Below are 13,193 nucleotides of genomic sequence, written 5' to 3' on the forward strand. Positions count from 1 at the left end.
AGCTGGAGAGATGGATCTGGTCCTTCAGCCTCACCAGGAATGGTCTCAATGGAAAGGCCAAGATGTCATTCTTAAGGAAAATGCAGAGGAAGTCAAATTACACAAGAACCAGCCTGAAAATCAGTGCCAACAGGTCTCATGAAGTGAAGAATTCAAATTTTGAAAAGTGAAAACTGTGGAGGTTCTGCGCTGGTTTGGAACTGTATGTAACTATATCAGCCAGTGATCTTGGTGCTGTGGGTCGAAATTAAAGGAATTGCAAAATCAGAAAAATACCACTTGATTTTGAACCACTTTATAATGCAATCTGGAAAGTGTCTGATTGGTAAAAGCTTCATTTTTCAGGATGACAACGATCCCAACGATGCTAATGCAGTAAAATACCTGAAAATACCACACACGTCAGTCAGACTGGCCTCCCCAGAGCCCAGTCCTCGACATTAGTGAAACAGTGTGGGATCATGTAGATATAGAACAGAACAAAAGGCAGCCAACATCCAAAGAAGAGCTTTGAATGTCCTACAAGAATCCTACCCGACGACTACTTAAAGAAACTATAGGAAAGCTTAAAATTGTTCAGGCTGTGAAGAATGAAGGTGGTCACACCAAATATTGACCTTCAAGCTCATTACTAAAAACTCTGTTTTTGCCTTATATATTTCCAAGTGTTTTTTTTTTACATTTCAATAAATCACTGGATACATTTCACATTTTCCTAGCAAAATATAAAGAAGTGAGGGGTGGCTCAAGACTTTTGCACACTGCTGTACTTTCAGATAAATGGAGAGCCCGTACATTTTAAGGTAATAAATAATAATAAATAACAGCACTTTACTTTTTCATATTTCTGATTACTAACCAGGTCAGATACATCTGCTGTGACGTGACACACAGTCACTGGAGAAAACACCAGAGTGCCCTCACAAAATGATGACCAAGCCTCAGAAAAATATGGAAACCATTAGCTTTTATTGTTTTAGAGATTTTTACAAAAAAAAAAAAAAAAAAAAAAAATGTGCGATTCCCTCAAATACTTCAGAATGTTTTTCACATAACAGATTTGTGCCAAACACGTCAATTTCAGTTTCATCATTTTCAGACATAACAGATGATCGACAGACTTAAAAAAAACAAAAAAAATCAAGTAAGTCACCTTGGCATATAAGAAATCTGTTAAGCTGGATTGAGCAAACTTATGTTGCCGTGTGTTTGGATGAATGAAGACTAGTAATTATTTTAAGAAATAATTACTAGTCTTCATTCAATATGCTTCATATTCTGAGTTGTAAACTGTGCAGCCTATGCATGAAAAACATGTACGAGACGTCAGTATGATTTGAAACGGTGCGGTAGTGTGTACGCCAGTATAACTGTGTGCCTCTGTGTAGGAGTATGTCTGTATATTAAAGGCTTCCCAGTGAAATGAAAAGACACTCGATGAGGGAGAGTTTGAGCAGAGCGCCTGAGGTTGGTGTGGTGACGGCCAAGACGACAAGAAAACATCAGATTAATTCTATATAAAAAGAAGCCCTAACAGTGATTTGTACCATCGCTTTCCGCCCTCGCTCCAAATTTCAAGCAAATGACAACATATTTCCAGCAGTCAGTTACACAGTGGTCCCCTCAATTAACAACAAAAGACTTAAAAAATAATTATCACAGACGCTTGAAACTCTGGGTCTAAATCAGTCGTTAAACTCCTTCTCAAAGCCAAATTTGGCACGATTCAGTGATTGCCTCAACATGTTTAAACACCCCACGGACCTCAAACGACTTCCTGAAAAAATCTGATGAATAAGTCACATTACATTAACTGATGTGAGGTTCCCTTAGGCGAGGAGGTGGGGGGTGGGTTCACAGTAATGCGTTTACTCTAAAGGGTTTCATTGATTTTTCAGAGGGCTTTTTAAAGTGAACCTACCATGCTTTTCCTTCTTTTCTGTGATACAGCTTTTGCTACAAAGGTGGATGCTTTATTATAAATGGCCAAAGTTTGACATAATGAGGTCACCAATTAAGCTCGAGCATCAGAGTGCAGTAAACTCCTGGTTTCAGACAGATTTTTCTACTTCTGGCTCTGTAAAATGTCAGCGTCCTGTCCTTCTGAATAAAGCTATCCTTCAAGCTTTATTTATTGGTCCTGTCATTGTTTGCATTTATACCTGAGCCCAGTGTGTCTACACTAAAAGTGATCCAATCTAAGCACAAACTGCTAAGCTGTAGACTCAATGTAGCTCTATAAGCAGAGCGACCCACCACAGGGTGGGCAGTGAATTGGATTTAAATTTAAATCTGATTGATCAGGATCAAACAACTAAAGGTGCACATATTTCACTAGCAGGTTTACTTCATGTATTGTGTTTTAAATCAAGGAAACACAGTTATCTTTTTTACACTGTTGTACGTTTAGTCCTCTAAACTGGAAGTGAGTTTGGGGTTTTTTGTTTTTTTTTTAAAGTTGACACGATCGATCTAAAGGTTTCTGTCAAAAGTGATGTATGACAGAGGTGCCAGCTGGATCGGCTCTTTGGCTTTCCATTGCACTCGCCTCTCCTCTTCTTGATTCCATTGTCGTCTAATGATGCCGTCTCACAGAGGACACCGGCCGGATGGACCGGAAGTTCCTACTGTAACACCATGCTTCCCAAATTATGTGAACAATATATAAAATTCAGGAAAATCCCCAATAAAAACACATTTTGTTTAAATTTCTTTAAGTTAATAACTAAAAGATAACCAGATTAAAACTGTTAACATAATAATAGAGAAACCATCTGTCCACTTCCTTCTACCTATCCAATTCCTGCTGTCAATAGGCAAGATGTGGGGTACAGTCTATTACAGGTTTAACACAGATTGACAGACATCCATTCATGCTCACATTCACACTAGTTCAGCTAAAAATGGAAGTCTAAGGACTGTGGATGAAGCTGGAACACCTGGAGAGAAACCACATAGAACATACAAACTGCACAGAAATGCCCCAACTCACTGCTGGATTTGAACCCAGGACCTTCTTAGAGTGAAAAACCGCATGCCTCCTGAACAATTTTGGCTCCTCTATCATCAAAAGCCTTTTGTTTGTTAGGTGCAGCCAATCAGATAAAAGCTGGTTTAAAAGTAGAGGAACTAAACTGCTTGTTTCAGAGGAAGAACTTAGAGGCTGCACCAATGCCCAGTATAAGATAAAGAAGGATTATTTCCAACTGTGAGTTGTGCAAAGCTAATACTCGAGTCCAAAATTAAAAATGAGCATAACTGGTCAACTTCAAGGCAAAGAAGAATGATCTTTTATGAAGATTACACTTTCATTTTTTTTAAAAGTATTCTAAAATTGCTAATTCATTTTCAGTTCAACAAGCACCGAACCTACAGCCAAATCCCCTCCAATCACTAAGAAATCTTATAGTAATTCAAGTCAGTACAACAATTAACAGAAAAACAAGAAACAAACTTTGAATCGCTTAACCATGAAAAACAGGGGGGGAAAAAAATCAAGGGCTCAATGTGATTGATTTCAATAAAAACTTGTGATTGGATTCAACAGATTGAATGCACCTCTTCCTGTGGAGTGATACAACATGCTACTTTAGGCAAACATTCTGTGCTTTAGCTAGCAGTGTTTCTTATTGCCACAAGTCACATTAGGAATGAGTTCGTGTTTACAAACGGAGCCCGTTGAGGGGCGACTGTGTCCGATTAGTTATATGACACTCTCTCTACGAGCAGCAGGTGTCAGCGTCTCTGAAATGTGTAGCTAACATAAAATAAATACACACTGAAAGGAATCGGCCGTGCACTGTTACTGAAATGTTATGTCGCTCCCGTGATGGAGCGCTCTGTCCAGGTTTGGCTACTGCCGAGGGAGGTTAGGAGAGCAGCTACTCTGGTCAGTAAATATAAAGAAGGTACAAAGTAAGCATCATTTGAGTCCATTTTGGAGTGTGTTTTTCGCATATTAAAAACGGCAGAGCCAAACAGTCCCGCAGCACTTTGTCTCCTGCGGATGGCTTTGCTAATCACATGCAAATGTTTGATCAATGCAGTATCAGCCCTTTACACTGCAACCACACTGCGAGAAAAAACTAGATGCCTGTGAATGGCACACAGAAATAATTTGTCAAAGCGGAGTACTCAAATGTGCAATACAGCAGATCTCTGTTAGGATCCCCCGGATTCAATAATGCCTTCGGAGGAGGAGAAGTATCTTATTTTCTACTCTGCAGCACAATTTGTTCTGATCTGTTCCACCTAGTACAACTGCCTTCTGACAGTCTGAACAGCAGTCATATAGAGAAAAGCAAATCTGATGTATTAAAATAAGGCGTGTGCTTTACTTAACCCCTTAACATGTGGCACTACAAAAAGGTTGATCTATGAAATAAGTTAAAATGTGTAACATACGGATAAACAGTTCATATTGGATGTTTTAGGACTAATCATATTTGTGTCCTTATGTACAATAAAGTGAGGAACAGTACAAGGCACACATTTAACAGTTGAATTGTTACAAAGATATAAATAACCAACAAAAAAAAAGTAAAGAAAAGTTCATGAATAGTGTGTGCTCTCCTCTAACTCTGTCCAATGTGCTTTCATTGATTTTTCTCTGCAGCGCTCTCGAGTGGTCTATTTCAAGACTTGAAGTGTCATCGTGGTTGACCTGTCCAAGCAACCTTGGGAGCAGTGACACCTTAACGAGGCTAGCAGCAGTCAGATGGATCACTGTGTGTTTGTGTGTATACGTGCGTGTATTAAATGATGTCTACAAAGCTGCCAGGGAACAGTCCCGTCCTGCCATTCCTCTGCAGCGTGCCTTTGAACCAGCCATCTTCCCTCTTCCTGTGAACAAACACAATGTCGCCCTCCTTAAGTTCCAGCTCTGCTTCGCTCTGGGGAGGATATGATACAACCACCCTGTACCTGAAAGAGAATAGCCAGGCAGATGGTGAATGATACACACTGCAACAATGGCAATGAGTGTGTCCTGGAAACAGATTTAAAAACAACAAACAACATGCACACATGGAAAAATTTGAGTGTATATATCCCACTCAAACTGAACTGAATTAGGAACACCATAACATGGACACAAAGTTCTAGTCTAAACAGGCCTTCATGAATCTGGCTATTGATTGATCTAGTTGTACAGATAAACAATAATCTGAAACAGTCCAAAGAAACAGCGCATTTACCTCTCACATATGATGGGACGTGCGTCATGCTGTTGAGATAAAAGAGAGGAGCAGGGCTGGCGGGGAGGAGGAGCGATAGGAACACATCCATCAAGGGGACTGCTCTTCCGATGGGAGGACTCTGGGACTGAGGAGGAGGAGGATGACGAGGCAGAAGCAGCAGCAGGTTCAGAGTCCAGGCAGCTCGCTGGGCCAGAGGGAGGGGAGGTGTCAGGGCCCACAGCGCCATGTAGCAGCTCTCCAGCAGCAGCGGCCTGCTCAGCCTCAAGGGTAGGAGAGGAGGGGGGCGAAGGGCGAGACTTCTTCTTATTGGAGGACAACAGCTTCAGAAGACTTTTCTTTTCTCTCTGCAAAATGAAGACAAGCATTTTTTTTTTTTTTACCCCTGAGGCGATGAGAAGTAATTTTCAGACGCGCAGACAGACATAATCTAATGTCTGGACCTGTTCGTTTCTCCCTACGCAAACGAAAAACTGTGGTGGGACAAATTCCAATTTTTTATTTTTTATTTTTGCAGGCAAGGTAGATGTGTAAAAACATGGCATCTATTTGTTAAGCAGACATTAAAATATATATATATATATATATATATAACAGCCCTCCTTGTTGTTCCTACTGGTGAATCGTCCCTGCATGATTAACATTTAAATAAAAATTAAGTCTCCCAGGGCATTTCAATCATCTGCTACAAATGAAGACATTCATTACTATGACGGAAAAAAACAAAACAGGTATCTATTAAAAACACAAACAGCAACAGACAATTGGAGACCATTTAAATTCTTCCAGAGTGTCTAAAAACAAATCCAACCTTGATGTCTTTATCCAGTCTGCAGGCAGGAGCTGCATTGTTAGATGTGGGATTGAGAGCGGAGTTGCTCCCAGGGTTGACAGGCACAGCGAGGACAGGTACAGGTCTCAAAGCGTCACTATCCAAAGATGCAGCGCTGACATTGGGTGGGGTCAAGGAGGCAGCTGCGCAGCCCATTGCCACCCCTACTCGAGTGCAGCCTTGTGCAGGGCTTGACCCGGGCTGCGAGCACACTGCGAGGTGTGGGAGATACGTCACGGGTGTTGCAGACTGTATTGGTGTCACTGCTGCTGTGGGCCTGTCCTGACTGTGACATGCAGCTGTAAATTCAATATATGAAAATTAAAGGTTTAAATTTGTCTTCATACAAAAGGACAAAATCCATTTTAAGCCAGTGAGTTTACCTGTCCTGACCGCGTTGCGAGCCTGATTCACGGTCATCTGGGAGGTGACGTGCAGCGAGACTTTTGGCTGTTGGCCTGTGGCTGTTTGAGCTGTGGTGACCACCGCTGCAGGCTGGGAGTTGGCAGGTGCAACGGCGGGGCATACAGTCAGCGGTTTGTTAAAATCAGGCCCTGAAACAATGGCTCCAAGGGGAGCAGAAGAAGGGCTGACGATGGTGACACCTCTGCCTGCCTGAGTGCACAGACTCAAGGGCACTTTGGGCTGAGAGCTCCCAGACGCTGTCCTGCAGAGGGAGAGAGGAAGTAAAAAGGTGTAAGACACAGTGCAGCTTTATATGATGAGATGCATCTTTAGTGTGAAGTGTGCCCGGCAGCTCTAGTGTGTGCACTAGCATCCAGAACACCAATATATTAGAGTTTCAGAAAAGATTAATCACAGCCTGGACAACTAAGATTTCAGTACATCAAATATAAGATCCTGACTTTATGATAACCAAATATTCCAGTAGAGCAGATTGTTCTCTCTGGTTTGGAGGACAGTTGTTGCCCCAAATAAGAAAGTATAAATATTTCAGGATCTTTAAAAGTGATGGTGAGGGCAGTGTCTGAAAATAACAAGACTGCGGGTACAAGCTAACATAATTAGCTAACCCACTGGGTGGCTGGGCTAAGCCTTAGACACAAGGTGAAGAGCTCAGAGTGGAGATGCTGCTCCTTTGTGTCAAAAAGGAGACCGCTCATCCTTACAAGGATGCCACCTGGATGTTTCCCTTAGGAGGTTTACGAGCTGTACCCAACCGATAGACCCAGAACTCACTGGGGATTACACAGCTCTCCTGGCTGGCTTGAGAACACCTCGAGATCCCCTAGGAGGAATTGGAAAACATTGCTGGGAAAAGCGAGGTCTGGAATACCCGGCTTCGCCAGCAGTCACTGTGACCTGACTTCAGATAAGCGGAAGATTATAAATGGACAAATAAAAATGCACAGCACCATAGCTCTGTTTTTAGAAGGATCATTTCCAGATTTAAGTAGCTTACCACTACCCGATCCACCTCATAAACACTTTTCTGTCGATGATGCCTGGACAACACTTTTGATTTTAGCACCTGGAGGAGCAGCTGTACCAATCATTTTATTGACCCTGAAAGAATCTGGAAAGTTTTAAGTCTGTGTGCCTCTCTGTGGTTGTTTGGAACTGAAGTAGCATTTAGTAAATTACATTAGCCATAAGAAGGTAAAGATTTCTGGTCTTAAACTGTGACTAATAAGAGTCACGGTTATGGTTTAAATTGACCATAAACCAAAAACTTACTAAAACCTTAAATGAGGTCTACAATTTTGTCAGACTGAAAGCTGAATGCAGGAAAACAAAAAACTCTCATGAGGAATTTATGCAGCAAAATGTATTTTTTATGGGAGTTATTCTTTGCTAAGCTGGTTCAATAAATCAGCAAAAAGCATTTGTGCAGAATAAACATCAGGTGTGGCTTTATCAATAAAACACAGCATACTTTACACTATCAGCAAACTGGAGGAATTTTTATGCTATAGCTTTGCATCATAAACAAAAGGATGTGAAAGCGAGTGCACCTGTGTGTGTGTGTATACAGTATGCTGATAAGAATAACCTGACCTGCTGACGGGGCTCATGTAGTTCCCAGGAAACACTCCAATCTTGCCCGTGTGCATGGACGTGCCCTTGAACCAGCCATCCTGACAGCGTTCCAGCACCAGAAACATCTCTCCTTTCCTCAGCTCCAGTTCATCCTCCTTTCGAGGAGTGTAGGGAAACATTGCCACATAGCTGCATGAAAAACAAACAAAGATGAGACATTTACCAGACACATAGATGGCTTTCATGGCGGACTTTCTCCCCTCTGGAATAAAAGCATGCCATTTGCTTTGCGTTCATCCCACCATCCAGTACATCTGTCATCAGCTCCTCTGGGAGCCTCCAGCAAAGACAGTGCCCTCTGACCCAGAGAAAATCTGCACTGGAGGACAAAACAATTTGTGGGTCATGTCTCTGCCGCTGCCAAAAAAAAAAAAACAGGCCTCAGCTGGGATGTTTTCAGTCTGATTTCAGTGTTGTCTGCGAGGGAACATAAATGGATGAGTCTGACATGCATGCAATGGCAGGAAAACAGGCATGAGTGGATCTAATTCTTATCAGGTGGTGGTTTGTCTTCAGGGAGTAATGAGGGTAAAAGGTGAAAGGAGCAAAAGTGAGGGGTCACCGAGTGGATGGACCAATGGGACCCAGGAGACTGTCACTCCCAGACTTTGACCCCTTCACCTGAGCAGAAGCTCACACTCTGCAGACTCTCAACTGACAGATGAGGGGGAGGGAGGGAGAAAGAGGGGGCTGTGTGAGAGACAGATGAGGATTTCCTCCCTCTGATCCGAGCATGTGCATTAAGGCTTTGGGCCATCAGTGCACAAACCGCTTGTGACATTTCACTGCACATTTCAGAAGACTGCATATTTTCATGTGGGACTGTTTTTATTACTCACACTGTGGGTCTTTGTCTCCCACTTTGGTCGCTTATGCTGGGGGAGGGTCTCTGTCCGGCAGCCAGCGAATATGCAGCTCCACCGACGGAGGACTGGGGGGGAGGCGGTGGGGGTGGTGGGAGAGCATCCTATAGAGGAAAGGAAAAAAAAAAAAAAATCACATTATTTTTCACTATGTCACTTATTTCCTCTCAGTTTGAATCAGAAAGATCAGGAAAAAAAGCAGAATGGACCACAGGAAGAAGAAAAAAAACCAAACAGACTGCACGTTGCATAAGCACAGAAACCAGTTTGTTTATGAGAAACAAAGGAAGAAGAAGAATGAGAGATCATCTGTCATTTGGGTTATTCCCTCCAGCTGTCAACACCAGGGAGAGTGGTTTGGCAGCCTCCGTCGTCTCGTCCCCGACGTCCCATTGCAACGGAGGATCTCCTTTTCTGCTTGTTTGTTTGTTGCTAGGACACCGCATAGCTTGATGTTAAATCCATTGCAGTATTTAATTGGGAACATATGAAGTGAAAAGCATGTCTGTTGGCACACTTGAGAGCAACCCTCAAACCAGTCATGAGTAGATTCATCTTGACTCACTTGTTTTCCCTTGGTGAACGTCTTTAAGGTCAAAAGAGGCTCAAGCTTTTGACTGGAGGCCTTTAGGGGATTTTCTTTGTATGTCTTTTGTGCTTCTAGGATTACAGGATTAAAATATAAGTCACCAACTTCCTCTGTCACCACACAAAGCAGAAGTACAATTTTAGAAAGAAGTCAAAAATTCACAAGATTAATTTTTCATGTTTGAAAATTATAAACTTGTTATCTGATGTCTGCCTTTGTCTGCTGTCCAGCCTCCATTGCACTCTACCTTAAAATCTGTTACGATGGATGGGCAAACCAAAGGACAGCAAACACATATTTATTCAGGATATGCTCAGTTGAGCCATATGGATCACAGCTACCAGATGCTTGACAACAGGCTTCCCTTCCAGGTCCAGGAGGAAACTTTTTAGTGCTCACCCAAGTTCTCCATCTCTTTGGTGGTATCATTGGAGCATCTAAACAAGATGCTTTCTGGCTGCTTTCCTGTGGAGATTATTGGGCATGCTCAATTTGAAGGAGGTCTAGGATAGATCTAGAATGTTTTATGTGGCTTGGGAACCCCTCAAGAGCAGGAGGAAGCAAAAAGTGTTACCCTGCTTAGCCTGCTACCAACAAAACCCAACTTCACATAAGCAAAATTGAATAGAAGGATCTGTCTTTAACAGCTTTGTTTTTCTCTTTTAAAAAAATAAATGGAAAATGACATTCTTTTACAACAGCAAAAATGGCCCCTGAAGCTTTTCAAACAGATGTTCTTGTTATCTTTCAATACATAATATTCTTTTTAGTGGAAATTTGTTCTTCTGAATAAAGATCAAACAGATTTAATTTTGGGTCTAGTGAAACTTCATCTTATTTTTTTCCTCTTCACATCGCTTTGAGCTCTTCCCAAACCCTTTTATTCTTTCTACATTCCAAAATGGTGACAAAATGTCCTTTTAACTTGCGTATATTTAGTACTTATGGCTGGCATATTTTTTAATAACAATTTAACCTGGCAGGACCAACATATATTGGCATTAACCGGTTATAATTTGTGTTCAAACTTTGGTTATGAATCCTTTTGTTTTCTCTTTGCCATGAGTCGTAGTTTTGGAGTCAGTTAATCCGGGTTTATAATTAACTTTGGAAATGAAACACAGTAAATAATCAAAAAAAAAGAGAAAACAACACATCATTATAAAATCGTAAACTGTTAAAAAAAAAAAAAAAAAAAAAAACCCAGATGAAGTCCCAGTGTGTTGGAATGATGCTGAAGAGGACTCTCCTATCCAGGAGCGAGATGAGTCTTCCCAAACCGAATGCTGGCAGTTCTGCACAGCAGAGTAATAGCTTCCATGACACACTGGGGGAGGAGAGTGGCACTCAGACAGCCCTGCGGTGTGCGTACGGGCTGTGTGTATGTGTGAGTGTCGATGTGCGTTTCGGTTCGCTGCCGACGCTTGAGCTGAGATAATTAGGTTGCCTGCAGGCTGGAGAAATCATCTGTACAAAAACATCATGTTGGGTTCCCAAGTGAAGCGGAGAGCGCAACCTTTTGTGTACACATTCCTGCTCATTCAGAAACTCCACATGCCAGAGCATACACACAGACAGACAGGAAGTGTACGTGCTGCTTTGTGTGGGCTGCAGGGACTTCTTGACATTTTTAGCTGCACTCATTCTTTTTCCCTCTACACATAGGTGTTGTTAAAAAGTTGTTTGCAAAGTGTAGAATTGTAAAAACCATTATCGGCACAGAATACAGATGAACAAAACTTTGTCTAAAAGACCCTGACATAAACGGATGTCTGGCCAATCATCGGCAACACGTTTTAACGCTTTGAGGTTTAAGTCTTCATTGATGGTAACCGCAAACCTACATTTTAATCCTACAGGTGATAGAGACGATAACTTAGACCTCAGGGGATTACTGGATCAGTTAATCCAATCTCAATAGAATAACCGGTATAATGTATGCCATTGCCAGATGATGTTATGCTGTTTTTGAAAGTCTGGAGTGACATAAGAAGTGTACTAAATGTTGGGCTTCTACCACTCTTTACAAGCCCTGCAATACAGTCCATCTAAGCTCCGGTAGGCCTGACGGTGCATTCACACTTTGACCTTGAGATCAAGGCTACCGGCCACTGAAATTTTTAGTAGATACACTTAAGTTGTGAATGTGAAAATCCTGAGTGACTTCCTTCTCCAGTTATCACCTTGAGGTCAGGGTCACTGAGATTCAAAGTCGTCCAAGATTTTTAGTAGATGCACTTATAGCATCAATTTCAAATTCCTACGTTGCTTCGTTTTCTAGTTGTCATATTGACAAACTTGGGTGTCCAAGTCAGAGCACAGCACCAAGTCAGAGCTCAATCACAGCCGGCTGGCAACCACAAGGCAGCTGTGAGCTGCCGTCATGTCAGGGTTGGTGTGGAAACCTTTAGGGCTAAGCTGGAGTCATTTTTGTGGATGAGTGGAGTCACGCATCCATGATTTCAAACGCTCAGATGGAGCAATGGCCTGTTTGGTATGACGGGGGGAAAGGGAAGTCGGCCTAATTGCTGACAGAAGGAGAGTGAAGCCTCTGAAAAGCAATAAATATCTTGTGGAAAAAAGAGCTGAAGCTGGTTTCTGTTTTTCCTTCTTTTTCTTTTTTTCAAGTTATGCAATTACAGACCAGGGAACAGGATATTTACAAGTCAGCTGGTTAAATGACTCATCTCAACCAGAATCATGGAGTGAAGAGGAATGTACATTTTTCAACTCTGTGTGTTTAAAGCAGACCCATTATTCTCATTCCTAACTGCAAATTCTTATTCTTGAACTCTGTTAGAGAAGCTTTGCATGACTTATGGCTCAAACTAATCCTTGTTTATCTAATGCTGGGTTTTGCTCCAGCTCTGACTATCTGAAAAATCCTGTGTGTAACATATGTTTGGGCACGTACAACCCATCTAAAAAATTTTGTATAGCATCATTCAGAGGCAACAGCACTCCCCACGTTGCCCGCCTGGCAGGTTGACAACAATGCCCTATCAGCCTTTTACAGGCTGAGGGGTAAAAAGAGGTTATGGTGGGTGGATGTCTTTCTACTAAATTAACCAACAACAAGAGAACCAATGATCATTAGACCACTTAAGTCCCCAGTAACAATCAACATTTACTTTAAAATTCATACAAATGCTGTCTTGAGCAATTTTTTTTTAAAGTCTTACCACAGGGATGGATGTGTAGCTCGTCTCTGAGGGAAATGTGAAGACGGTTGCTGTAGTAACAGGACTGCTAGGAGGCGGGGTCACAATTAGGCCAGTTGTGCAAATATGTACCTGTCAACAAAAGACAAATGTAGACCATTAAAAACACTGCAACGACTCCTCACACACAAAGAATAGAAATGAGCTCCAGCTATTCTGATTAATTACACCTACAGGATGAGGACATATGTGCATCACCGCTGATCCCAGCACAGAGTGTTTATGGCACAGATTTGGATGTCAGTACAGCTAAATAACTGTGCAACAACTGGGGTTTTTGACCCTAGATTTTAGTTAGGTTTATTGCTGTATATTTACTTCTTAGTTTGCCCTTTGTTTTGGTCATTTTGTTTTGTATTCGAGCTTCTAACTCCTGTTATCTTTTCCAGGATTTTATTCTTTCCTGTCTCAGTTCTGTTTCCTTTTGTGATT

The 13,193-nt window shown here is 41.8% G+C and overlaps 1 protein-coding gene across 1 annotated transcript in view; it reads right to left on the reverse strand.

Annotated features, from left to right (window-relative positions):
• Positions 1-992: 992 nt before the first annotated feature.
• The window catches only part of sh3rf1 (SH3 domain containing ring finger 1), a 50,483-nt gene continuing 38,282 nt past the window's right edge, over positions 993-13,193 (reverse strand). The window contains exons 6-12 of the mRNA XM_085397362.1: positions 12,723-12,833; positions 8,928-9,055; positions 8,047-8,217; positions 6,411-6,694; positions 6,007-6,326; positions 5,196-5,542; positions 993-4,923 (exon numbers count right to left, since the gene is read on the reverse strand). Of these exons, the coding sequence (XP_085253488.1) occupies positions 4,755-4,923; positions 5,196-5,542; positions 6,007-6,326; positions 6,411-6,694; positions 8,047-8,217; positions 8,928-9,055; positions 12,723-12,833 (1,530 nt within the window). The 3' untranslated portion in view covers positions 993-4,754. The remainder of the gene's footprint in view (positions 4,924-5,195; positions 5,543-6,006; positions 6,327-6,410; positions 6,695-8,046; positions 8,218-8,927; positions 9,056-12,722; positions 12,834-13,193) is intronic.

This window comes from Rhamphochromis longiceps, linkage group LG23 (genome assembly GCF_057381845.1).
Source record: "Rhamphochromis longiceps isolate RC_006_pf linkage group LG23, R_longiceps_female_GT1.1, whole genome shotgun sequence".
Lineage (NCBI taxonomy): Eukaryota > Metazoa > Chordata > Actinopteri > Cichliformes > Cichlidae > Rhamphochromis > Rhamphochromis longiceps.